The sequence below is a fragment of the Tympanuchus pallidicinctus genome, unplaced genomic scaffold (genome assembly GCF_026119805.1).
Source record: "Tympanuchus pallidicinctus isolate F22 unplaced genomic scaffold, pur_lepc_1.0 scaffold31, whole genome shotgun sequence".
In the NCBI taxonomy this organism is placed as follows: domain Eukaryota; kingdom Metazoa; phylum Chordata; class Aves; order Galliformes; family Phasianidae; genus Tympanuchus; species Tympanuchus pallidicinctus.
Genome location: NW_026294749.1, coordinates 1,625,798 through 1,652,432, shown reverse-complemented (window position 1 = coordinate 1,652,432; position 26,635 = coordinate 1,625,798). Strand labels below are relative to the sequence as shown.

The 26,635-nt window shown below is 46.2% G+C and overlaps 1 protein-coding gene across 3 annotated transcripts; it reads right to left on the bottom strand.

The window, feature by feature from the left end:
* Positions 1–802: 802 nt before the first annotated feature.
* On the bottom strand, positions 803–26,557 carry TNFRSF11A (TNF receptor superfamily member 11a). 3 transcript variants are annotated; one of them, XM_052697736.1, is made up of 10 exons: positions 26,320–26,557; positions 15,368–15,449; positions 14,970–15,095; positions 14,297–14,440; positions 13,139–13,232; positions 12,689–12,783; positions 11,803–11,910; positions 10,091–10,143; positions 7,602–8,439; positions 803–3,788 (listed from the first exon to the last, which is right to left on the bottom strand). In XM_052697736.1, exons 1-10 carry the CDS (start codon positions 26,377–26,379, stop codon positions 3,421–3,423), a joined length of 1,968 nt encoding a protein of 655 aa, XP_052553696.1. In that variant the 5' UTR covers positions 26,380–26,557; the 3' UTR covers positions 803–3,420. The 3 variants fall into 3 exon arrangements, with proteins under 3 accessions (XP_052553696.1, XP_052553697.1, XP_052553698.1); XM_052697737.1 differs by having other exon boundaries at positions 10,091–10,140; XM_052697738.1 differs by lacking the exon at positions 26,320–26,557 and adding an exon at positions 18,755–18,781.
* Positions 26,558–26,635: the final 78 nt, after the last annotated feature.

The following is a 26,635-nucleotide window of genomic DNA, read 5'->3' as shown; positions in this document are numbered from 1 at the left end:
GCAGAGCTCTCCCATGACCACATTTGCAAGTGAGAGTGCTGCAAAGTGCTGCCCTGAGCAGGCTGTGGGGAGTGTGTGCCTTTCAGGTCAGGGGGAAAGATCCCCAGTGGACCAAAAGTATCCCTGGGCTACTCAAAAGGGTGACAGCCATTCAGAAGGAGGCTGAGAAAACCAACTTGTAAAGCTCAGAGCAGTTCAGCCTTCCTCACAAAAACCTCAGGCAATGTGGTCAAATACACTTCCATTTTACAGTGGCTATAATTAAGTGTCTATGAAGAACACATATATTACATGCTCCAGAAATATCTTTTCCACACAAAGAATTTGCAGCAGCTCACCGTGTTCGTTGGCACGTGCTGACAGAAAGGAATTCTCCAACACTGTGGATGGTTTTTAAGGCTAATTTGAATGGCTAAAACTCCAGTTCTACTAAAATACCTGATGAGCACAAAGGCAGCCTTCAGCAGGGTTTCCTCTTGTAACAGACACAGCGGTGCAGTTGCTGAGGTACCACTGCTATGGTAAGAAACCTGGAGGAAGGGAATGGGCAGGTAGAAGTGCCACGTGTGCAGTCCCCTTGCAGAGCAATTTATCATCTGTGTCTGAACGTGCAGCAAGACACTGAGATTAACAGCAGTTCTTGTGCATATTGATCTTTAACCCCATACTGATTTTCATGGGGTTATGAACAGCTGCTCTGGTACACTTGAGCACAAGCCTGCTCCTCGTTTTCCCATGGTAATACCGAATTTTGTTAAAACAATTCCACATCTAAAGAAGGTTACAAAAGCCTATCCAGGAATGTTTTTGTATTAATGATTTATTTTTGTAAAAACGAGTGTGGGCAAATAATAACATATTTGATTCTCTCCGTTAATTCAAATCTTCACTCATTCTCAAATAGGCCTTAAGATTTTTATTACCATTAGTTATGTGTATTACAATAGCAGCCAGAAGCCTCCAAGTTAGTGCCCAATGCACAAGGCCCTGTTGTACAAAGACATGTTAAACCAGCCTTTGCTCCGAGCTGACAACATGTGAAGTCACGAAGGTACAGAAGTCCCTTTTGGGGTCCACATCTAAGCAGCCAGGCAGAGACCTGGGCAGCATGCAGCACACTGATGACTGTGATATGGCTTCTTCACTTTTACACAGGCTTCGGAGGAAGACCAAGAATTGGACCTTTCGGTGTGTTCCCCATACGGGAGCGGCCACAGTGCTGAGATCCCAATGACCCTCTTCTTCACGCCTGCTGCTGATCCCATTTTCAAAACCAGAATCCTATAATTCAGTGAGGGAAAAATCCCTCACTGACGACAACAGCACAGTAAACTTCCCATTGTCTTCTCTGACACCAAGATTTTGAGCCTGCTCCCTGGTGGTGCCCGGAGACCACAGGATGGAGAAGGAGACAGACCTGTGTGCAGCTGGTTCACCCAGAGCTGAGCACACTAATTCAGTCCCTCCTGTCCTGTAAATGGGCTGGCTGAGTGGTGCCCTAGAAGAATGCTTTCTGTAAAAATACATCTACAAAACTGAAGCAGGAAAGGATCTGCACAAGCTGGCATGAACCTGATGTGCAGTTCTGCTTCCTTGTCCCCACTGCACCAGTGCCTGGAGGATACAGACGCAGGCCTGAAGAGGCTACAGTGAGGTGGGTACAGGATCCAGCAGGAGAGACAAATCAGTACCACAGATAAGACAGCCCCAGTTGCACACCTCCTTCAAAGAGGAAGAGGTAGCACTGGCCATCACTGAATGGCACAGCCTTCCTGCCTGGCTGAGCCTCAGGTCAGATGGCCTGCTTTCTTGAAGGCCACACAAAGGTGAAAGGGATTCGGATTGGTCACACACCCCTTGCCCCAGCAACCCAAGAGAGTCTCGCACAACTAGGCTGAGCTTTCCACCCCAGCTATACAAATAATGCAGAATTATTCTCCTGAGAGATGAGGGAGGCTGAGGCCATCCTTTTGTTCTGTGGATGAGAAGTTCATCATGACACAGTGGTCACCCTGTTAGCTTCATGGGTTCTCTTCACCCTCAGAGCAGTGCTACTGCAAACAGCTTTAATAACTTTCTAGAGAGGAGCCCTCCCTGCTGAGATCTTTTTTGTCAGAGCAGATGAGAATACACTTGACCAGAGATCCCTTCACTCTGGCAGGAAACAAGCACGGATCTTCCTATGCGTTCAGACTGAAGAAAGGCTCCTGCAACTCTTGTGCATAAGGAGAACATCAGAAAATTACCCCTGGTCAGGAAATGTAAAAAATACCATGATTTCTTCTTGGGGGTTCCCTGAGGCTCTTTTCCCTTCACCTTTCCCCAGCGGCTGGTGGAGGAGGCTGAAGGATACAGGATCTGAACCAAAGCCACCTGAGTAGCTGAGACTCTACTAACAATCGCTATTATTCTTTGAATCCAATCCCTCGGTCCTACAGCTCTAAGTGTGACAGTGGTTACAGTGATTTCAGCTCAGACAGGCTGAGCTCTGGAAATCGCTTCACGCTGCCTAAACAAAGCGCTGCTTATAAATGAAAAGATCAACGGGAATGACAAATTTGTTGTGGCAGATGAAGGAACATGTGCCTGACCCTCAGCAAACTCTCCATCTTCAGGCAATCCCTCCCTCTCCTGTCACTTGGGAAATGTCTGCAGCTAGCTGTCCTAGATCCTTCCTTCACCTGCTAGCCGTTCATCTTCAGCTGCAGGGGCTTGTGTTCCTCTGAGGAGATGCAGTAAGGTGGCAGTGAATCAGGGTTCAAAACTATAAAAATGCTTCTTGTTCAGGATTAATCTGATGCACTTTCAAGGCATATCAGTGCTAATTTGCCTGTTACTGTAACCCAAGGCAGTGCTATACCAACTCACACTCACAAGTTAGCAAGGGGCAGGCAAGGATCTTGACTGTTGTGCTGGTTTAGGACTGGAGCTCCTGCTACATTTTGATAGAAGGGCTGAAGCAACCTACTCCATCCCTGCCCTGCCAGGTGGGCACCAAGCTCAGCAGCAGAGGTGGCCATTGCTTCCTTCTCTCATGGGAGGTATCGAGGATGACTCAAGTCCCAGTGAGAGGGATCACCTACAGAGCTACTGCAATTCCCACCCAGTAAAAAAAAAATACCTTGGTCTGGAGCCCCTTCCAGCATGCTGCCCCTCTCCAGGAGGGGACGACTACTGGTGATCCACGTCCTCCCTCTCGCCAAGTCCCCCAGCCTGAGTTTCCCTCAGCCGTCCCTCGCTGCTGTTTGGGAAAGTCATGGAGAACTTGCCACCCCGTTGAGGAGACAGGCAGCCCGCAGGGCCTGGCCCCCAATCCCAAGTCTCCTGGAGGACCCCGGGGCCAGCAGCGCTCTCGGAAGAAACAAATCTGTCCCAGCAACCGGGATCTGGGGACGACCCCTCGTGGGATGGTGTCTCACATCAGTTCAACACCTTCTCCGAGCTGTGCCCCAGCCTGCCCTCCTCTTGCACGGGCGGTGAGGCCTCGCTGTGTCGGGCCAGGCTTGGCACTGGGGCTGTGTGGTGCCGCGTCCCGCCGCTGCCCACAGGGATGTTGGCGTGCAGCTCAGCGCACTTCTCCTTGTAGTGCTGAGCATTGCCGGCGAAGGTCTCGCAGCGGCTGGCGTTCTCCTCCTGCACTGGGCTGCTGACGTTCTCCTCGGCTGCTCCAGAGGCCACAGCTCCCTCCTGGGAGTTCTGGCTAAGGTAGACGACGATGATGTCTCCCTTGAAATTCATTACTTGTCCGCTGGAAATAAATGTGGAGTTACTATTTCCAGTCACATTTCCTGGGGAAGGAGGGGGGAGAAAAAAAGACAGGCATGATTAATATTTTCTCTCATGAGGAGGATGTTTAGCACTGTGAGTTCAATCCGCTGCGATAGCTTTGCTTTTGTTCCATGATTTTTTCCCCGTGACATAGGGATGCTCTCATAATCAATGCCTTCCATGGGGCTTTCCCACGATTTCCACTTGTGCCTCCTCAGGATGAAGCCTGCTGCTTCAGGGGGGCTGTCTGTGGCATCTGGGAAAGCTGTCCCTACATGCTGCACTGCCACAAGCGAGAAAGCGTGATAATCTCATCCTCCCACTGCCTCTGGACACATGAGCTACTCGCAGACTGCCTCCAGTTAGTGAGGAAACAGCTATTAGTATCTTGTTTTCCCCCTTGGTACGTGATCACTCCTAGAGTGCAGACAAAACAGCAAGTTTAATCAATAAATGCTGAAAGATTTAACGTCAGGCCATTGCAGTCACACTGAATGGAGCTTGTAAGATTACCTTGCATTGTCTGCTTTCCCACACAGGCACATCCCAGCACTCCCCCTGTGCCCACATGGACTTACTGGGATACAGCCTGCTACAGGGAACAATCTATACACAGCAACCCAACAGTGTTATGGTTTCAGCAAGTCTCCCTGTAGTCAGAGAATTTTCAGTATTTATTCAATCTTTCTGTAATTCAAGGACTGCGTCACTGACTCAAGTGACAGCAGGACCAGGCTGTGGAATTAACAAACTTCTCTCAGAACAGAAAGAAAATATCCAAGAACAAACTTTAAATGACAAACTAACAAACGTCCCCAGAATGAAATAAAACCGACCAAACCAAAGAGAAACTCTCAAAGCCTATGAACACCACTCCTTATAAATGCTTTTTTCCCCACTGAGCTTCACTTAATCACAACTTGCAGATTGACCATGAATCTCTTGGGATATTTTGGTCATTTTCTTAATGCTTTTCTAGACATGAGAGGCACTGAGCATGGCCCAGCCCAGAGAAGTGCTGTTTCTCCAGCAGCCGAGAGTGCTGCTCACATCCCCAGGTGCTGTTTATACACCACTGGATTTCACTAGAGCTGAGTGAAGACCTCATGCGATACCCAACCAAGCCTAGGCAGTACTGGAGCATCTTTCTAACAGCTCCCCTCAAGCAATCCTATTTATTTCAGCTAAACCATCACACCGCTGGCTCTTTGCTTTCTTTCCAAGTACTGCTGATGAACACGAGGTGTCAATTGAGTGCTTTCCACAGGGATTTTTCCCTCCTAGGTGCTTCCCCTGTGTTCAGGTTAATTGCTTGCCATCAACACAACTGTGTCAGGCACCATGGGGCTACACCAATACCTGTTTGCCTTTGCATGGACTGCCTTTCACTCAAAAAAGGCATTGTAAAAGTTCACCTGAGCTCCGTACAAGATTAAGAAGAGCAAATGGACACAAGAACTTCCTGAGTTGCACTAAGAAACGTGCCTCCAATCAGATAACATAAAGGACTCCTTCAGAGGATAAATGAAGGCTTTGCTGCCTGCAACACTTCAGCCTTTCGATCTCTTGATGATGTTAATTACAAAAACAGATATATTTTTGTGGTAATTATCTGCTAGGAACTGGAACAATGCAAGTGATTAATTTCCTCAGAGCCATCTGATGTTGCTTCTTGTAGCTGAGCTGGGATGGTGTGGGCTGTGAATGTGAAGGCTCTGCAAAGCCATCCCTAGCCATGAGTCACTGAAGTCCTCCACCACTCATGCCTGATGCTGAAGTCCTGCACAAGGTCTGAGATGGCCATGATCCAATGCTCCACATTCTGACTGCTTCCAGGCTCAGCGAGATCTGAAAGGTGCTTGAAGGCTCCTATCAATTACTATCCATGAAGCCTGAATGACACCTGTCCAGGGGTTTGCTTTGGTCCTTCTAGGGTTATTTCACATCAGGGGCAGATGTTGCAATTTCCCTTGTCATTCTGAGTACTAAGAAACTAAAACCAAAAGTTCATGGAATTACCCACATCATTTTTCTTCCCATTTTTTCATCCACCCACTTTCATACGGTTCTGCCTTAGCACAGCTGCATCCAAAGTAGCTGCCTGAAGAAGCTTTGTTACGTGTGCATATTTATTGCACCTGGGCATTTCACAAGGCCCAGCAAAATGCTTTACACCACCACAGCTCCACCAGCAGCCCCAGAATGAGCTGGAGAGTGCCACACCAGGGCACCCACCACGCTACAGGCAGACAAGGCCACTCCAGAAGGCACATCAGCTCCATCCTGACTAAACCCACACTCTCACTGCCTGCGACTCAGCCAGCACCTCCAGGCAGTTATGCCAAGGTTGGGGTGAACCAGGAACTCTCCATCTATGCTCAGGTTTCACTAGATAGCATGACAGCAAGTACACAGCCAAAGGTACTGACACAGTGAAAATCATATATAAAGAATTATGGTGCAGAGTGAAGATAGCATTTGCAAGCACTTAAACCTGCTTGCCCTCTTGTTCCTTACTATTTTCTCTTCCTCTTCTCGAGCGATTCAGAAAGAAAAGCAGTACTTCTGCAGTGCCAGATATGACTTGACTTTCAGTAGTACCACACAGTCACCTTCCACAGAAATAAAATCCATCTTTCTTTGCTACTTCTGACTTTTGTACACATCAAGCAGTGAAACTGCTTAAAGATTTCAGGAAACTGAAGCAGTAGAAAGAGTGTCTGCTCTTAGAAAGATCATTGCACATTATGAGATTCCTGCACCGCACTGTATGTTTAGAAGGGAAGGGCCTTCAAAATTTCACTTGCGGGTCTTCAAAGTGTCACTTTTGGTCTTTGGCAGATTAACAAGAATGTCTGCATAAGAAACGTTAAGGCATGATGTGGTTTTAAAGAAGGGCAACTGCTGATGATCGCTGTGTGCATTACAGTAACACTCAGATGTCCCAGACAAAACTAAGGTCCCATTATGCTTGGCAGTGCACAGGCAAATGAAAACAGAGCATCCGTCTTCAGGAGATTATCATCTTGAATGGCTAATAAGATACGACAAAAAGATTGCAGGCTTTTAATAATGAAGAAAAGAGACGTAAGTTTCGTCCAGAAAAGGCTCATAACTTGCCTTCTTTGGTGGTTTTTATCCCTGCTTTCATTTCAACTATTTTGCCATATTCCTTGAACCAGTAACTTGGGAGCCAATTAGAAAACTGGAGACATCGGTGTTTCAAAGTTGTTTAGAGACCGAGTGCTAATATTTAGAGAAAAAATGTCTATATGAAATTATTTTTAAGTGAATCACAAAATTCACCTACTTCTGTTTATATATTATATATTATATATGTATAAATATAAATTGCATACATTAGCAATTTAAAACAAAGAGAAAGAGCTAAAAGCAAAATATTGATCATTGTCTCTCAGACCCAACCATGACCAGCAGGTTACAGCTGCAGCCGGTTCCATGGACCACCATGTGACTGTAACTGGACTGCAACCTAATGGAAAGGGCAAAAATGCACATGCAGGCTGCAGAATGAAAACATGCCCTTCAGAGTTGTGCATCTCTTCTCACTTCAGCCTTTTGGTCACTATTCTCTCCTCTTTCTTAGTCCCCTACAGAGATCCCTCATAGTGCTCATGCTACATGTGAAATTCACTGTAAACCAAGTGGCCATCCTATTTCACTTCTGTCTTTCAGATTAGCTTCAGGGCAACTCAGTAAAAAAGCACCATTTCATTTTTCCCTTCTCCCACATCAGACCTTCTGAACAACACCAAATTAGCACTGAAGTTAACCCTACACAACTGTGTACAGGCCAATCCCCATGGGCTTACCGGATGCTGGAGGGAGGTCTGAAGTGCTGCTGTTTGTCCCTGAAGTGCTTCTGTTTGTGTTCTGGTACTTTGTGTTGGTACCATCAGAAGACACATCTTCCATACCATGGTCACTTGCTAGAGGGCTCTGACCAGCAGAGGGAAAATTCAAGCCACAGGTGCACTGTGCGTAGCATCCAGTTTCTGGGGAGGTGGAGGCACCAACAACTGCAGCACAGCAGGGTCTGCTCCCCTTTCTGGGAGTCTCCTTGTATGAAATGCCACATCTCACACAGATCTTCTCTGAGTCACGGTTCATTGCGAAACGATCTGTGTCTTTGCTGTCAATTTCCTTTGGGCAACCATGGGAATGCTGGCAAGATTTCTGGAGGTATTTGTCCATGGTGGCATGTACACCATCTGCACCAGAGGAAGGGTCAGAGCCCCGAGGGATGGACACATCCTCTGTGCTCCCGATCCCTGAAAAGCACTGATTTAAGCTATCGTTCTCCCCTATCTCCACCGGTTCTGAAAACAGTGACAAAGTTTTACTGTCAGGCTGACTCAGTAAAGGTAAATAATCGGCAGTATTGAGATCTTTATCCATATATTCATCTTCTGTGGGAACGGGGGAGAAATGGTCATCATCGGTCTCAGTCCCCACGGAGATCTCCTGGAAGGTTCCCCCAGCCCTGCAGGGTGCCGTGCCTGGGCTGCCGTGCCTGCACGTGGGCTGAGCACAGGGCGAGCTCCCGGGGGCAGGGGAGCCAGCAGGGCCCAGGAGACGCACGTCTTCGGAGAGCCGCGGGACGGTGCTGTTCGTTATATTTACAGTAACGTAGGCATCTCTGGATGGCTCCTGAAAGAAAGTTGAAATAAAGCTGTATTTAATAAAGGAACTGGTTGAAGGTTGTTTTCTGAACGAAGAAGAAGTGGGCGTGCCTTAACGCTTCCTCAGCGTGGAGCTGGTGGGATTGAGTAGCATTGCTGGATTCGATAAAACATAATCTCGGATAATAGAGTTGGCCAGCTCTCAAGCATCGCAGAATCATCTCAGTTGAAAAAGACCTTCAAGATCATCAAGTCCAACCAGTCAACAGAGCACCTGAGAGTTAATAAATCTAGAAGGGCTGCTGGATTCTGCTGTTTCTTGTGGACACTGGTTAGACCTACCTAACTGCTTAAAAGGTTTGTAACTCCTCTGAATAATCTACGTTTTTGAAGGGCTGTTGATCTGTGAAGACCTCACCATGAGCAAAATCTTTATTAGTAATCATAAAATAGTAATAGTAGTAATAACTGATTCAAATATTGGATTGATTCAGAGACATGCTAGAAAAATAGAAGTCAAACAGACAAGGTTGCTTTAACCTCGAATACTTTAAGACAACAATTGCAAATGCCTGTGACATCATTTTGCCAATACTTTTACAGTTAAGTTATATTTTTGGTTGAAGCTCCATAAAAAATAAAGATTTGGGAAATACTTCAAGGGTTCCCTTCAGTTCCTGCCAGTCATGCATAATGATGGGTATTTGGGAACCGCTACCTTTCATTTCTAGCATCTGTTCCCTTCCTCCACAGTGGAGGACACAAAGTAAATGCTGCCAGCCACTAATTGCTGTTGATTCACTCTTCTGTCCCAGAGGATCTGAGCAGCTGCCAGTGCAGGACATTGCAAGAACATTTATGAGACAAAAGAGGAACTGCCTGCTCAAAAAGCTGCTGGGTTTGTTTTCTTTTTTGTAGCAACAGGACTTGAGTGTTACCACATCTAAGCTAGACAGAGCTCTTAGACTGGCAGGTGGGGCAATGGAAGAGCATGCACGTGGGAGCTAGGGGACCTCAGTCCGTGCCCCTGATGTCAGTCAGACAGTGCACACGCATGCGAATCTTTGCTCCCAACCAAGAGTTTCAAGCAAGGGCATCTGAGGCTGTTTCAGAGCAAAATCCTTTGGAAGGTCATACGCTCTTCACACACGAGGTTTTTCAGTGACTGACAGAATTAAAGGGGCTTCTGGCCATTTCCTTTAGCTGATGGCTCTGTTCTTAGTTCCTTGAGTGTTCAGCATTCCTGGTGTCGCACCAAATCCAGGTCTCTCTCCCATGAGGACTCTGGTATGTAAAAGCATGCAACTCATGTTTAGTTTTTCCCAGCCTTAGAATTCAGAACGGCTCTCCCTTAGGTGAGAGTCTCAGGTGTTCAGTAGCATGGGCTCACGTTCAACTTTATCTTCTAACGAATTTAATCATCACAGAGACTGTTACTACTGTTAAAGATGGCTGAAACCAAAGAGCAGGTTCAGAAGCTATTTGAGAATCTTGATTTCATAAGCCTCACATTTACAGAAAAACAGACTAAAAAAGCCAAAGCTGTAAGTGGCTTTTGAGAAACTCCAGATTTGTTTTCTAGCCAAACACTAATATGAAGTCTAAAGTAAGGAGGGGTGTCAGGAATGTTTTGAGGAAACCATAAAACAGAGGGAAAATCTTAGTGCCCCTGACTTTACCTTTGTTCCTTTCATTTGGCTGCACACCTCGTTAGCCCAATTCTGTAGATCTGCTGTAGGGAAAACGAAAGAGTAGCTGTAACACAGAGCAGGCACTGAAACTAGCCACAGACCTAAACACCCACAGTCATTCACGACCCATAATATTATAGTAAATGAAAACCAGAAAGACTGTTTTTACTGACTGTTCAAGTGTCCCAGCATCAGGCTGTCTGAGGATTCATTCTAACTGGAACAGGGATGTATCTCTGTGGAACAAATGTTTCCAAGCTCCTAAGATAGATCACGTTAAACTGTGTTCCACATCAAATGGGGTTTCTTTCCTTGTCATATGTCACCACACTATGACTGGCCCGATACCGACCCACTTAGAACGGTGCAGTCTATTTCAAGAGAAGTCACATGGATGGCACAAAGACCATTCCCAGACAGGAGTGAGGAGACTGGAGAGAAGAGGGTAAGCCACTGAAACCACGGGATGGCAGTCTCAAGTATAGCATTCCACGTAACAGGGATGTACTTAATTAGGAAACACAGTTTATCAAAGTATCTCCCATGGAAAATCTTCAAGTCGAATAATGCTTTAAAGCTGTTTTATAGAGACAGCAATTCTTCTTGCTATTTATGCTTTCAGGAGATTGTGCAGGGCTTAAGTTTTGCTTTAAGCTTGCACTGGTTTTTGTATATCTAAAGATAGATAAGTCACTTAGCCCTGTCACTTCCCAGCAATGACTCTGTACCTCTGATGTCAGGTCTGCACGTTTATAATCAGTCCCCAAAGGCAGACTGAGGAAGAGTTTCTTCTTGAGCCTGCAAGTCTCTGGTACTCTAATTAGGATCTACTGTGCAAAGGCAATGAAGGACTGTCACTGCAGAGCACCAGGTCAATAGGAATGTTAAGTAAAGAGCACTCTCCCCTAACCTGCTGTGCATCAAAAGTATTTGCTTTGCAAGGAGAGTCACCATTTCCTTCAGCCCATCCCAGGAATTCCAGATTTAGCACAACCCATGTTTAGTGTGGTAGAGGCAGCATATTTCTAAAACATGGGCTGAAAAATACCTTACAAGGGTTGCTGCCTTCCCTTCTACTGCTCCCAAAACATTTCATTGATTTCTGGGGCTTAGGAAAGGAGATCGAGGGAAAAATACGGCAGGAAATGCTTTCCATGTTTAGGGGAAGAAAATTAAAAATGAAAAGAACACTAAGACTATGTTCTTAACTGTGAAGACCCACATCTTAACACAGATTCGAGTTACTGCAGGAAATTTTTCTGTCCTAGTCACAATATACTCAAAAATCCAATGTTATCCAGTGTATCTTTGCTAGATTATATATATATATATTTACTATTTATGTTACTCTCCCCCTGCTTTCCTCTTCTGTGCCAGGCAGTGCAAAGTTACCATGCTGATACACAAACCTCCCCCACTCCTCCATCATACATGTTGTGGCTACATCCAGTCTCAAAGCACTCATCTTCCTGGTACAGCTGCAGGAAGATGCTGAGCAAGATGCATTATGCATAGGTGTAACATACTCCTGCCTATAGGAAAGATTTTCAGGCCCAGCTTTGTGCTAGTCAAGACATCCATATGGACAGGAATTCAAAAAAAGTTCCTGAGTTTCATATCTTGGTGGGTACCTGTCAAAACAGAGTGCACAAATAGACACGTAGGTGTCACATTCACACATAACATTAGCTATCATGTACCTGTCAGCTTCTTCCCCTTATTCTTGTAGTATACGATGAAGATGACAATGCCAATTAGTGCCACAAAAAACAAGATGACAATCAACACATACAAGATCTTGTTTGTTCCTGTAAGGTATGAGAAAGATTATACCATCAACATGTTGCTGTTCTCAGCAGTATGACAATCCTTGCTCCTGTCACTTGCTTTTCCACAGGAGAGCAGTTTTGTTCTTCCTAACTGATTTTCAGTTTCTATAATAAGGACCACACTCTAGCACTTATGGAGCTCTGTGACAACCAGTCTCATTAAAGGTACATGGTACAGAGCCATCTCACTACTTAGTGTCTGAGGGTGGTATGACTCAGCCACAATCCTCTGAAAGTTTTCTTGCAATCCACCAGCAGCCTATGGGCTGTGCTTACTCTGTCTCAAGATGAGAGAGACACATAGCTTGTGGAAGCTACAGAATTCAGCCAGCAGAATTTTGTCTTCGTCTAAGAATCGCTGCATGCTTCACAGGATAGAGAACAGGGCAACTGGCAAGAAGGGAACATTAGGCAGGAGACACAAGAAGTCAATGGCCTTTCTGTTAACGTGTACAGAAACTGGCAGGCTGACAAATGAAAGAGCAGTAAATGTGATGGAAAAATGATGGATGTATAATAGCAACTGCTCACCATGCAGATTCAGAGAGAAGTGAGAAGCACTGCTTAGCACTGGGCATGGGCCCTAGAGCTGCTAGGCTTTAAAGGTAAGATTTCACAAGAGCTCTGTCGTGGTTTACAGCTGATTCCCATTGACTCATCCACAGTGGGAAAGGAGTTAAGCCAGCCAAAAACCCTAGTGAACATATATTCCTCCTCCCTGTACTTCCTAATAGATAAGCCCTATGAGGACACATACCATATTCTGGTTGCTCAGCCATCTTCTGCTTTGTACAAACTGCATCCGATTTATCAGTCCCAGGGACTATTTCTGCCAATCCCAGAGCTGAACAGCTAAAAAGGAAAGACAAAGAAGCTAGAATCCCAAAGACAGAGCTCACTGTGGCTCCTACATTTCTGCAGAGTAATACTTTCTGCTGTAAAGTACTCTCGCATTTCTCCATCCTGAAGCTCAGACACCTTCTTTATCTTCATCTATGTCAACTCAGCAGTTGCTGTCCTAGCTGTCTTTCTCCACCCCAGAAAGACTTGAGATCCAACATGAGAAAGCCCTTATCTCTATCCAGCCAACTGACATGCTCTATAAATGCCACAGAGAAGCAGAGACACTCCACTGAAAAGTGTGTTTGCTCAAGCTTCTCACTGCCTTGTGGCTGTAATAGGCTTTTTGGAAGGCAAAGTAACTTACTTGGTCCAGGATTTACACTCATCAGTGGATGAAGCAACCTCTGAGAAGTAGCCTCTGGGACATGGCATACAGTCTGTGTCCTTATCTTGTTGCACTGTGTGTAGCAGAGGAAGAAAAACATCACCACTGAGTTTCTGTGAGTTCTTTCCAAGTGAGGGGAAGGTGACTATGTTCCCCCATCCTCCCACTCCACTCCCACCCCAAAAGCTTCCCTGAAGATAGAGGGATCTAAAATTATAATAAAGCAACAGTGACAGTCACACATAGGCAGAAAAAAGTGCTCAGGTGAGAGGAGCACATTCCCCTGCACGATCAGAATAAAAAATGATCAGGCACCATTTCCAGTTATTGCAAAATAATACACTGCTCTCATACGAGTCCTCTTCCATTAACTTCCTCTTGTCAGTGCTACAGCACAGGCAGTGACGTTAACTGATGTTGTCACTTCTGTGAAGCCACAGTGAACAAAGTTCTGTATCACGGTTTGCTAGATTGCAGGAAAAACACCACCACTCTGCTCCAAGCCCATGCAGCATTTCGTCCTCTACTGCTCTACTGTGTGCTGAATTTTCAGTGATGTAGCTGTTCCCAGTGTCCATTACAACCCTGAACTTAACCATCTCCATTTTCCACCCACAAAATACCTGCATTTTGCTTTTCTGTCAGATGTGGGACTAAATCGCATGTCCGTAATAAATTTTTGCATTGCATGTCATCTAAAGCAAGGAGCGCTTGCGCTACCTTAGAGGTGTTTATTGCTTTTAACTCATAACCTCATAGAATGGCAAAACAAAGCCATTTGACAAAAACTGATTTCAAATCTGACCGCAGCAACAACCAGCAGTGGATCACTTCTTTGAAGCTGGGGGCAATGCATAAATTAATGATCCACAGTCAGGCACCTCAGCAAACATTAGAAACGCACTGAAGACCTTGCTGTTATTGCCATGCCCATGTTAAAGCTGGCAAACCTCACTTGATTCAAGATTTTACTTTAACTACAAAGGCAGAAGCCTTTCAAATGCAAATAGTCCTGGAGCGTTACACACAGTAGTAATGGTCTGAGAGTCTACAGTAGCTACTCTTTAATGTCACAACCCACACAGTGTAGGCCAGAGATTGGATGTTTCATTTGTATGTCCCCTCTCTGTATCTCACCAGGATGCCCAATTCCAAACCCTGCAGGACAAATGGTGTTTCGCTGACAGCAGTCACAGTCCTCGTTCCAGTGGTAACCTGTGGTACAGGCACACTGCCGCTGGAACGTGCTGTTTCCTGGGTTCACCTCTTTCAAAGCCTTCCCTAGAAGAGAAAGCAGATGGCAGTAAATATCTCTCTGATAACAAGCCTTGAGTTTACATCCTGTTCTACCTATTTGCTTTGCTCGAATGCCAGAGGTGAAACCACTCATGTTAGAGGGATCTTTCAAGAAGCGTGGGAGGCCATTGATCAGCCTCACTGATTGGGCTCCTGAGCAATACTTTTCCTTGTAGCTCCTGTAGAAAATAAACAGAGCTTTTGCAAGAGTGAGACAAGGGCAGAAGTGAGTGCAAAATATGCTGGGCAGAAGGACATTAAGATCCAACTCACAGGGAGTGAATGGCCTGACTGAAGATAATCTTTTCAGCATCATGAAGACCATATATGCAGCGTTCAGCAGAGCATAGGAGCAAAACCCTCTGGTGTCTGGGGACTTCCCCATCCACCAGGTTCTTGTGCAAGCTCAGCACTCATTGCCACGCACCCAAAAGGAGGATATTCCCTAGATCCACTTGCCCATCTCATGCTTCACTAATTTGGATTAAAAAGTTCTCCAGTATGAACAGCTCACCTTGATCACATATTTTATGTAGCAAGCATTTGTCTTCTTCGTTCCAGACATCCATATACTCATTGGGGCCACATGGCTGGCACACACTGTCAGAAGTCTCAGTGCATTTAGCAGACATATACTTTCCTGTGAAGGAGAGAAGGACAAGCAGATAATTTGCAAGCTGCACAGCATTTCTCTGAGCAATCTGAGGAAAAATGAGATAGGCTAACACTGCTGTGCTACTGGGGACAACCATTTCTTCCTCCTGCTCCACTCATTTCCTCACTCAGGTGAGGAATCAGAGTGGCACTGAAACATCTGTGAAGCTCACGAGAGCAAGTCGCCTTACTGACCTCCAGAGCTGTTTCTAAGGAGCTTTTCAATTAGTGAGGCAGTACAGCCCAGCACTCACATACCTGGCTCACATTTCTTGCAGCACCGTCCAGAGTATTCATAGTGTTGTTCACTGTCACATGGCAGAGTGCTTTGTAGTGACAACTGGAGAGGAGAAAAGACAGAGAGGGCATGAGACCCAATATACCTGGAAAGCTTCACACCTATCTCATCACAGTGCTGATAGAGAGAAGCAAAAAATTTCTCCAGTGTAGCATTTTGTAGCCGAGCAGTAAAGCATTAAACATTTATGACTTCAAAGGTTCTTTGTAGACAACAACATGGAATACAGCCAGGTGATAAATCAATCATACCACAATCCTGCAATTGTCACAAACTTTTGGCATGCTATTTAATCTTTCTTTTTTTTTTTTTTTTTTTACAATACTCAATTATTTTGAACCTATGACTTCAAGACAATTGTAACAAACAAACAAAAAAAGGTGTTGACATAATTCTATGGTCCCTTCCACGTATACGACCCCAGATCAAGACCTGGATCACTGACAGTTTTGAAATATGGCATGTGGCAAACAAATACGGTGAATTATTTACACCCTTCGAAAAGAAGAAGTTCAAGAAGTTCCCGGCTTCCCACCAGAACACACAACACTCCTGGCTAGTCCCAGAAAATGCCAGACCTTAATTCTGCAGCTTTTTATGGTTCCCAAGATGCTCTGTAGAGGTGACCTCATTTAACTGAGGCAGCCACCACCAAGGCGATACAAACTAAGCCAACAGCCTTCTTTCCTCTCCAAATCCAAAAAATCCAACACAACCCATCCCAAATAAACCAGGTGGAAGTGCTACACGTGAGGCCCTTGCTTTGGGAGTCTCCTGGCACTGGTGCTCCAGGCAACTTCAACACCTCACATCCAGCTGGTGATCCTCCAATTGGTAAAATGACTCCAAACCAGCTCATAGCAAGAAATTACTCAGTATGGTTGAATGCCGCTATTAAAATCTCATTTACTCAATTTTTTACTTGGAAAAAGCTGCACCAGGACTTCTGCTGCTGCTCAGCAAGAGATTTGGCTGTCTAATAGTGCATAAAAGTACTGTGCCTACTGATAATTGCTTCTATTCCACTACTTATTGCTCTCCCCTGGTTTCCTCCGTGTCTTTTCCTCTCCTCTTTCTTCCTTTTCTAATCGCATCAACTGTAGTATCTTGAATATAAACTATTTTCTCCAAGCATCTTGATCTTCTAATGCTGGGACAGGTCTTGTGACTTAAAACTGATGAAAGACGATGACTTTTTTTCTTTAAAACACCACCTCCTGGCTTGGAGTTTGAGCCATAAGCTGGTGCATGACTTGCATTTACCAAAACTGTGCCTGAAACAGAGTAAGTACCTCAAGCCAGAGCTTTTCAGTTTTCATACTTTTACAGCTTATTAACATCTTATAGCCATTTTTTATCACTACAATGATCCCATGTGAAATTAAGAGTTCAATCTTGCAAGGACACTTCTTTTGTCTTATTGCTTCCTTGCCTCTTTCTTCTCACTTATTAGCAGTATCTTGCTTTTTGATCAGATCATACATTTTCTGGAACAAAGATTGCATTTCATGTTTGCACAACACTACACACAAAAGCATCACCTACCATAACATAAATAAGCACTTCCATACTCTCAAAAGCTTTCATTCTGCTTTATTCCTGACAGCCACCTTGTTCATCTTCCCAATTACCAGGGCAACAACCAGTGCTGGTGAAGCAACAGGTGATCTATGAACAGAAAGCTGGCCAGGCTGGCAGCTGAATGGAGATGCTGCTCAGCACCATTGGAGACACTCTTGAAATGCTCCAGTAATGCAAGCTCGACAGAATGGGGTTCACACTATGCTGCTTCCCTGAGCAGCAGAGAGAAGATCTTGAGCAATCGATTCCTATTCACAGCAGTCTGAAGTGCCAAGAAAAGCAGTGAGACCAAGGATGGATGCAGCCATTTGCTTTATCAACAGAACGTTCTTTTCTTCCTTGTTTGCCCCAGTTTGAAAGTTCCTCTTTAGAAGAAAAGGCTAAAAACTGAAGTGTCAAACCAGGGCAAAGTTGTCCCATTTAAGGAAGGATATGCAAATCTGCTGAAGGACATTCAGCAGAAGGGCTTGGAATAATTTCTGAGAACCAACACTCATCCTGAAAAGAACAAGCAACCTCCCTGCGCGGAGGCCAGGAGCATATGCTAATTGCTCACTACCTTTTGTAAACTGCTTTGGACCTTCCTGCTTCGTAGCATGAAGAGGGCAATTATTGCAAAATACTCCCAGCTGCAGCTGCATAAATCTAAGCTCTGTGTCAATGAGCATTATCCTCTGCGACAGCGTCCTTCCCCTTTTGAGACAAGGCGATGCATTTACAAAGCCGCACTATTCCTTCTTTTATTTATCTCAATGAAGTAAAGACAAAGCTATCAGTGTCCATTTGTTAACTCCCTTCTGAGCTCACAAAGGTGAAAGACTGGCTGGACCTGCTGAGTGTGAAAGAAGAGCATGGAGAAGATGGGAATGGAAACAACAGAACCTTCACATTTTCTTTGGGTAGATCCAGTGATCTCGGAGCCTTTTCTTAACAGGGCCCCATTGAAGTTCGGTTGTTCCTTGTCCAATCATCTGCCAGAGGACTGCAGGGCAGTGTCAAACAGGACATCAGCTTTCTGGAGGGTGCAAGAATCCAATACTAAGCACACGTGCTGCCAGCAGCACGATGGGCTGATGCTCCACCAGCACCAATGCATTCCCAGCCACAGCGTCCATCTGAGACAAGGAAGTGCAATTCATTTCACTGAGGAGGAACTCTGGCCCAGAGGCCAGCTAGCTTCGAAAGGTGACAGGAAATGAGTGGTGAAGCAGGAAAGAGAAATAAGTGTCCAAAGTCTTAAGCTTGCCCAGGCAATGGTGATTTTGACATCGTGGTGCTCTTCTCTTTAAAGAAGGGGCCTCGGTGAAAGCAAAGATGCCAACCTCATCTGAAGTAATCACACAGAACAAAGAAAACCCAAGCTGGTTATTCATTTAAGTCTCACTATTGGTAAATGTTTGCAGTAAATACCACCACAAGATGCGAATGAATGTTTTAAAATGGCCTAGGTATCTTCTGCACATTTAATTTGTCACTTAAAATGTGTGCAAAGCACACATATTTGTACCAATTCCTAAATAAAGTTAATTGTTCTTCTTTTGATTGGTTTTGGGCAGCCTGCAGTAGGGGGTCCTGCTAGAACAGGGGCTGAACTGGAAGAACACTGGTGGTCCTTTCCCTCCTCAGCCGTGATAAACACTTCCTCAGAAGAATAAGACAAGAATACCCAACAGGAGAAGAATCCAGAGAAAAAAAAACAACACATATCCTCTGGGCTCAGCGCATTGTCAAAGGCTGTTTGGTAAAGCATGCCAACACCTGCTTACCTTCAAGCACATGAGTAGCACCACTGACTTCCTTGGAGAAACATGCATGCTCCTGTCAAGGTTTGCAGGAGGACTGTACTTTAGTGCCAAGCCCTTTTTTCCTCCTATTTGTTGAAAAGAATGCTAAGCAAGAGTGTGCTTGTGCTCGTAGGGTCGGAGAACTTCAATGAGTCAGCTGCAAAGCACAGCCATGTTACTTGGGCCTTGAAAAAACACACACACAGGTGCTTCTGAAAGGGGAACCAGAAGCATTCAGATTCCTGTCCTCGGGCTTACGGAAATATTTATTCTCGGTGCTGTTGAGCAATCGGGTGACAGCAGAAGCTGTGTGTCATGGATGCTAAAATTACTTTCTCACTCAGATGAATATTCAGACGGACATTTCGGAGAAGATAAAGTTGCACGGGCCTCTTTCTTTTAAAAGAAAAAATCTGGAAGAACAAGCTCGGGGGTTTCCACAGCCTTTTTCCCATGTCATTTCTGAACAAGAACCTGAGGCCTTAATGGGGACTGCTCATTAGTGATAATCTTAGTTTAGAAAAGCTGAGATGTAAAGGGACACGCCAAAGCCAATCTACCTCAAGATGACACCTTTGTGCTCAGCGTGGTTTTTTCTGGAAAGCATTCAAGATATCTCCCATCATTTCACTGAGCAAAGCACATTCTTTCTCCATTTAGTGCTGCCAACCCAAACTACCTATGGGAGAGCAAACTCAGGTGGCTCTGGCCTTGCACGCCTCTTGTTAGTTGAACTCTGGGCCCTGAACATACCCATACGACTTGCTTTTGAGATTCTTAGCCATACTTAATGTACTGCTACAATATTTCTACGGCTCCTTGGCTTGGGCTTTATTTGCCCTTGTCAACAGGGCTGAGCTCTGACCCAACAGTTTCTCAGGCAATCTGAAGTAGACCCTGCAGCCTTGGCACCTTGGCCTTCAGCAGGGACTGGCTTCACTGCTGATACAAAAAATTAAATTAGAACAGCACGCAAGTCACCGCCACACAATTCCAGTTATTCACTTGTAGGTCTGTAATTCAACACAAAAATTTCAGATTGTGAATGAAATGCTTTTGGTGATGTCAACTTTCCAGTGACCAGTAAACCACATCACAAAACTACCATCACGTGGTAAAATATAGCCGGGAAATGGCAACAGCTACCGACTAAATATTATTCCAATCTTAAAAATAGGTCCTTGAAACCCTGCTAGAGCCTGAATACCTAAAGCGGCCAGAAGGAACATGAAGAATAAAATAGATAATAAAGAGATTAAGAGAAAAATGTAACTTGCAGCCAGACAGTGGATAAGCAGTGGTCAAAGCTCAATCCTGACTATTCCCATTGCCTTTTGGTTTTAACATGTGGTAAAAGCAAGCATCTGAGCAACAGGTCATGCTCCACAGAGGGGAAGGAGCAGCAGTCAGTACTGCTTGGAGTAGGTACACCACGCAAAGAAGTGTCACACAGAGCACGCTGGCAGCAGCATGCTGAGACCGCAGGGATAGCAGCTGGGAGATGGCTGAGAAGATAGATGGCGGGGCTGAATGCAGCCAACTGAGCACGTCCATCGTGCAGCTTTCTTTTGCAGGCTGAAAACTCGCCATCACATGCCCAGCAGATGCAAAGTCATCTCCACACAACAAGCTCCGGGCTTGGACCTGTGTACTGTGACGTGCGTCTGCCAACACGTGGCATCCTGAATGCATCAGCCTGCTGGTCCTCGCTGCCACAGTCACTCAAAGACTGGCAGCTACTAGGTAGGGTGCTTTAAAGATGAATCAGAGAGCAGAAACCCAAAAGCCAACCAAACCGAAATATTTAACAGAGAGGTTTGGTAGCAACACAACAGTCCCTAACAAGCAGGAATAAGAACAACAGAGTAAGGACATAACCAAAGCTACTACATAGCTGTGCTCGTGAGGAAAGTTGCAAGGTCTCCCTCCTAAATGAAACAGGTGCAACAGCACCGCTTACAAGGAGAGCTCAACAGTCCCAGCCCTCCAGGCACAGCGTCAGCCACTGCTGTGAGTAACCTTTCACCCATTGGCACTTCCAATTAGAATCATTATAAGGCACTAGAGACACATTTACAGGGAGTGCTTCAGAAGATTACTTGTCCATGCTTCATCACTGAAGCTGAACCTCAATGCAGAAATAACCACAAGAGATTTCCAGGGTCTGTCTGCACTGCCTTCATTGAGAAGGAATCACTGCTTTTGCGAAGGGATGCAGGATTGGGCTGAGAAATGGTTAATTTACTCTTTTAGTGTCACCATGAGGAACCAACTGTGCCGGGGTTCAGCCAAGTCAGCAGGAATACCCCTCCCCGACTTGATGGGGCTTTGGCTGATTTCCATGATGAGCCTGCTTTACTACATGCAGTATTATAGCAGGGGAGAGCTTTTTTCTTCCTGTGAGAACAGATTCATGGAATCATCTCATTGTTCTTGCTGCCGAGCAATGAAAAGTTACAGAGAACACGATGCTCGTAAGGCAAAACTATTTGGTGCAGCAAAATAACAGGCTCAAAATAGATTCCCCTGTGTGCTACATAAGCAATTTTTAAGACTTCATACGAACCTAGTGGCACATTTTTCCCTATCTGTACTCTAGATTAATAGGTTGCCTAACAAAACTTCACAGTATTTTTTTTTCCATGTGAGACTTTTTCTTTTCCCTCCATTTTGACCACTGACTAAATATACTCTGCACCAATCTGCAGTCACAAATGTTGTTCTTTGTCATTCTTGAACAGCTCCTATACACTTCTTTTTCTTTTGGAGTAGCCACAAAGCGGTCAGGGTGAATGACCTCACTTATTTATTTATTTATTTATTTTTTACCCCTCCCCAGCTAATTGGCTCTTGCAGGGTGGATTAAACCAGCTTGGCTCTCCCACCACGCACAGCCTCTCCTGGTCCCTGCCATTGGGGTGGGGGACAAGAGTGAGGGTTAGGAATGGCATGGTGGCTGTGGGCTACAGGATGTATCTGCTTCCTTCCCAGCAGGCCTCCATGTGACTTTGGTGAGAAGAGGACAGGGCCCTAACCTGCTGTGATTAATGAGTCTTCAGCTGTGTTTGCAGCCATGACATCCTAAGCGCTGTACAAACAGAGAAGAAAGCCAAATCCTCCGCCCAGAGAACTCATAGCCGGCACAGACAAACAGAAAGGTAACTAAAGGGAGAAATGCAGAGCAGCTGAGGTAGGTGTGCAGGCATAGGACAGAAACCAGAGTGCTCTGGAGTGCTTAGCAGCAGCTAGCACAGCCCCGTGGAGTGGGGCTGAGCCCAGCACGGTGCCCACCACCATTAAGACACCATGTCACAGGCACGATGCCTCGGCACGGTGACAAATGGGCAGTGACCCACCAGGACACCCACACTTCCCTGGAGCCCTGACATGTAGCCAGGGCCACCCTTGCAGCCCACCCTGCAGCTTTCAAGTTGCTCCATCCCACATCTGTGTGAACTTTGGGCTGTGTTTAAAGACTAAGTCATAAAACAGGGCAAGTTCTTGCAGGCAGACTATTGCATTACACAGACAGAGGCCTACCCAAGTCCATAGTGCAACCTGGTTAAACAGCACTTAATTTTTATATTGCATCTATAACACACAAATGTTTGCCTTTGTGCTTTCCATCAGTAATAACGAGCCAGTCTCAGAGCAGCTGCAGCAGAAGCCCACAACTGAAGGGACGGCATGCCAAGCTTCCAGTGAAAGGAAAAGGCAGCCTTTGCAAGAACACAGCTGCAGCTGAGGACTCAAAGAACCATACAGCCCAGCTTCCCTCTTCTCCCTGCTGCCCACCTTCTGTAAGCTAATCAGACTCATTTGGGTTGGAAGAACCCTTACAAGCTGTCTAGTCCAACTCCCCTGCAATGAACAGGGACACTTACAGTGAGATCAGATTGCTCAGACTCCTGTCCAGCCTGGCCTTGAGTGTCTCCAGTGATGGAGCACCTACCATCTCACTGGGCAATCTGGATTCTGCTGTTATGAGAATTACTGTATTTATTTCTTTGGAATACAGACAGGGAACCCTGCTGGATTGGTCACTGCAAATGCCACCAGGAGCCCCGGTCACACAGAGGGGAAGTGGGCAGGGAGCAGCAGGACAGCACGTGTCACCCCTTCACTGCATCTACACGCGTCCCTCCTACAGCAGGGCTTTCAGCATTTCAATTCAGAGGGACAGACAGGCACATGCAAAGACTGCTCTGAGCAGTGCTAAGGCATAAATGCCAGAGGAAAATGCTCTGAGGTTTCTGTGACTTTCTGTGCTGTAAACGACAAGGGTTAGTATTGCTACAGACAGCTGATAAGCTCTGAGTTCTACTGACTTGTGGAATGTGGTGAAGGTTTGTTTTGGTCCTGTCTGTGGGAAAGTAGAAATTACATCAGGAAGATGATGCTTAACATGAAAAGAGAAGCAACACCAGTTTCTTAAACCATGTTTTGGTTTGGTTTTATATGCAATGCGTTATTCCTCTTACACGCGGTGCTGTAAAATGTTTTTCATATAATCCAGCAGAAACTTTAAAGCAATAAAAAGTTCTCAGGTGCCTTTCCTGCAAGGGCATTTGGACAAATAAACTACAGTAACTTTTATACTGTTAACTCCAGAATAAACCCAAGGCTTCAGATGAGCTGTTACAGAAGTTCTGCTCTATCGAGTGATTCCTTTGGTCCCAGTCAAAGCAGGAACACGGACTGGGAGGACCCATGATCTAACACAGCATGGACACTTTTATTATCTATTTTTTTCCCCTCTCACCTTAGAATGCATTTTAGTTAACAGACAGATGTTGGCCAAAATTTTTCTAGATTATGAAGACTTCTAAATGTTCCCTGTAAAGCGAAGACTACGAAGCAGTGGAGGAATCCCATTACTATACAAGAGAATAAGAAGAGCTGATGTTACATCAGGCAGCTGGGTTACTGCGTATTTGTAAACACACATTCTAAATGCACACTGTAAATGCAAACTGTGTCTCATAAAGCCTAACGCCGTGTCCTCTGACAGCTGCCCAGGATGCATCACTTGGAAAAGATCATCTTGTGGCTGAAGCACAAGACAAGGAGGGTGAGCTCTGCTCCCAGCAGTTCTGCTCCAGGCTCGGTGTGTGACCTACAGCAAGTCACGAATTCTCTGTTCCTGCTTCCTCTTTGGCGAAAATGATGACGATGATGTCTTTTCTCAGCAGCACCATGAGTACCCATTAACTTACATTTGCAAGTGTTTCTCATTCCTCACAGGAAATACATTGCGGATTTTACTGTCCTACTACCACCCACCATATTGGTGGTTCTGTACTAACACGAGTGCATCAGACAAACTTCAGCCCAGCTGCACTGATTCTCATAACTGTTTCCATCAGAAATGACAACCCGTAAGGGGATTGATTACAAAGCCGCCATTCAGACCAGTCAGCCAAAGGAGAACCTGCAGGACTTCTGGGAGCAGCATTTCTCCAGGCCTGCCTTGCATTCACGTTCTGGACTTGTCAGCTCTGTCACTGCTGCAGACAAGGTACTGAAGTCAACCAGCTCTTCAACAATGTATGTTTTTTTTTTTTCTATGCAAACTTAATGCTACAGATTTTCTGGAATCCCTTATTATCTTGCTTACTTGTTTGAAGCACTGGCCATGGAAGGATGCACCCCATGCACTTACAGACTCAAAACTAAGCACATGTTGAAAGCAGAGAAAAGACTTCACATGTTTGCCCCAAGTAAATATAAGTTCCCTGTTTTGCATCCTCTGAAAATCACTGAATTGACAGACCTACTGGCTCCTACTTCAAGGTACCTAAAACACAGGAATCTAAAATTCCAAGGTTAGAATGTAGCAGGTTTCAGGAAACAAGGAGATTCCAAAGGAACAAGCGCCCCAAAACAAAACAGCTCCAGAAGGAAGAAGGTGTCACTGGAACAAAAGTACAAAGACCACTGAAGTCTGCTCACCTCAGTGCACTGATCACAGTTCTGAAGAGCAGGCAGAAAATAGGCAGATAGAGGTTACAGATGGGAGGTGGGAGAATCCATGCAAAATCTATGATGGGCAGGTCTCTTCTGAAACACGCAGGCTTGTTCATATACATATGGAGGACACCTGGAAAGCAGCTATTTAAGAGAAGCCTAAGGGGTGAGAGTGGACAGAAAGAAACATATATTTTGGCGGGGAAAAAAAGGCTTGTGTGGTTTCAAGGCAACATATTTAGGAACAGAGATCCAGAGGGAAGGCTCTCAGGGCTATGTGGTCAGACATTAAATTGTAAGCTGCAGACAACAGAGGCTTTTTTCTTCCTCCGTAATCTCTTTTCCTTGAAGCTGCACCTTGCTCTCAGGGAGCCCAACCATGACTCACGCAGCACTACAACAGCACTAAGTTGAGGGAGGCACTTAAAATGACACTTGCACCTAATAAAGAGTAATGAGAAACTGTAGAAGTTCACATGAAAGAAGCACACATGGCTGCCAAATAGTGATTAATGGGAGAAATAAAGCGTCTGTAGTGTAGGAAGGATGAAAAACCTGCTAGCCTAGAAGGCCCTAGATAACCTGAAGAAAGAGGAATTACTTTTAAGCAGTTTAATTAGAAAAAGTAAAGTGAGAGCTCCTCCCTAACGAGGAAAGGCTGAGAGACCAGGGACTGTTAAGCCTGGAGAAGAGAAGGCTCAGGGGGGAGCTCATCAACGATTACAAGTAGCTGAAATGTAGAAGCCATGTGGATGGGGTTAGGCTCTTTTTGGTGCCCTGTGACAGGCAGCGGGCACGAACTGGAACATAGGAAGTTGCACACAAACATGAGGAAAATCTTCATTCCTGTGAGGGCGACAGAGCACTGGAACAGGCTGCCCAGAGAGGCTGCCGAGTCTCCTTCTCCGGTGATACCGAAAACCCGCCGGGACGCTTTCCCGTGCGACCTACACGAAGGAGCCGCTTTAGCAGAGGGTCGGACTGATGTTCTCCAGGGGTCCCGTCCAACCCAAGCCCCTCTATGAGCTCCTCGGCACGGCGCTGAGGAGGCTCCGCCGCATCAGGAAAGGCTCCGCGACAGCGGGCCGATGCCGGCGACCGCACACGACAGGCAGCCAGCCCGTGCTTCGGGGAGCGTCGCGGACAGCGCTCTGCCCGCCGGCACCCAGCGCTCGCTGCCACCCTCCCCCGGAGGCGCGGAGGCCGCTCGATGCGCTCGCACAGCCGCCCGGGCCGTGGGCTCCGCGCGAGCAGCTGGGCCACGGCCCACGCCCGATCGGCGCGGCTCACGACGGCAAGGGCCGAGGAGCGCGCAGTAAATCCGCTCGGCAGGGTGGAGCCTGCCTTCTTTTTCGCTCTACGTGCAAACGCTGCCCCTCAACAGCAGCGGGCTGCCTTCCCCGCCGATCCCCTGCCTTCGTTTGAAAGTATCAGCGTTTGCAAGAAGCAAAAGGCGCTCGCGAGTTGCGAAAAAGAAACCACCGCCACCACAAGAGAGAGAGAGAGAGAGGCAGAGAGCCGAGGCGGGCTCGGGGTGCGGGGCGCTGGGAGTCGTCCCGCCGTCCCCGCGCTGCCCTTACCTGCGGGCGTCCCGCGGCGGCCAGGCAGAGCAGCGCCAGCCAGCCCGGCGGGCCCGGCATGGCGCCTGAGCCGCGCTACCGCCGGCCCGCACAGCCCCCGCGCCCCGGCGGCGCGGCCCGGCGCATGGGGCTGCCTACTTCTCCTTCGTGCCGCCCTTCCTCTCAGCTACGCGAGGGGAGAAGAGAGAAGAGCGAAAAAAACAAAAAGAGCCCGGCTGTAGTTCCCACAGCATTTCCTCAGACTTGACATGCAGGTTTTTTTTTTTTTTCCCCTGGTTATTTATTTATTCTCCCCCCTCCCCCCCTTCTCGTCCCT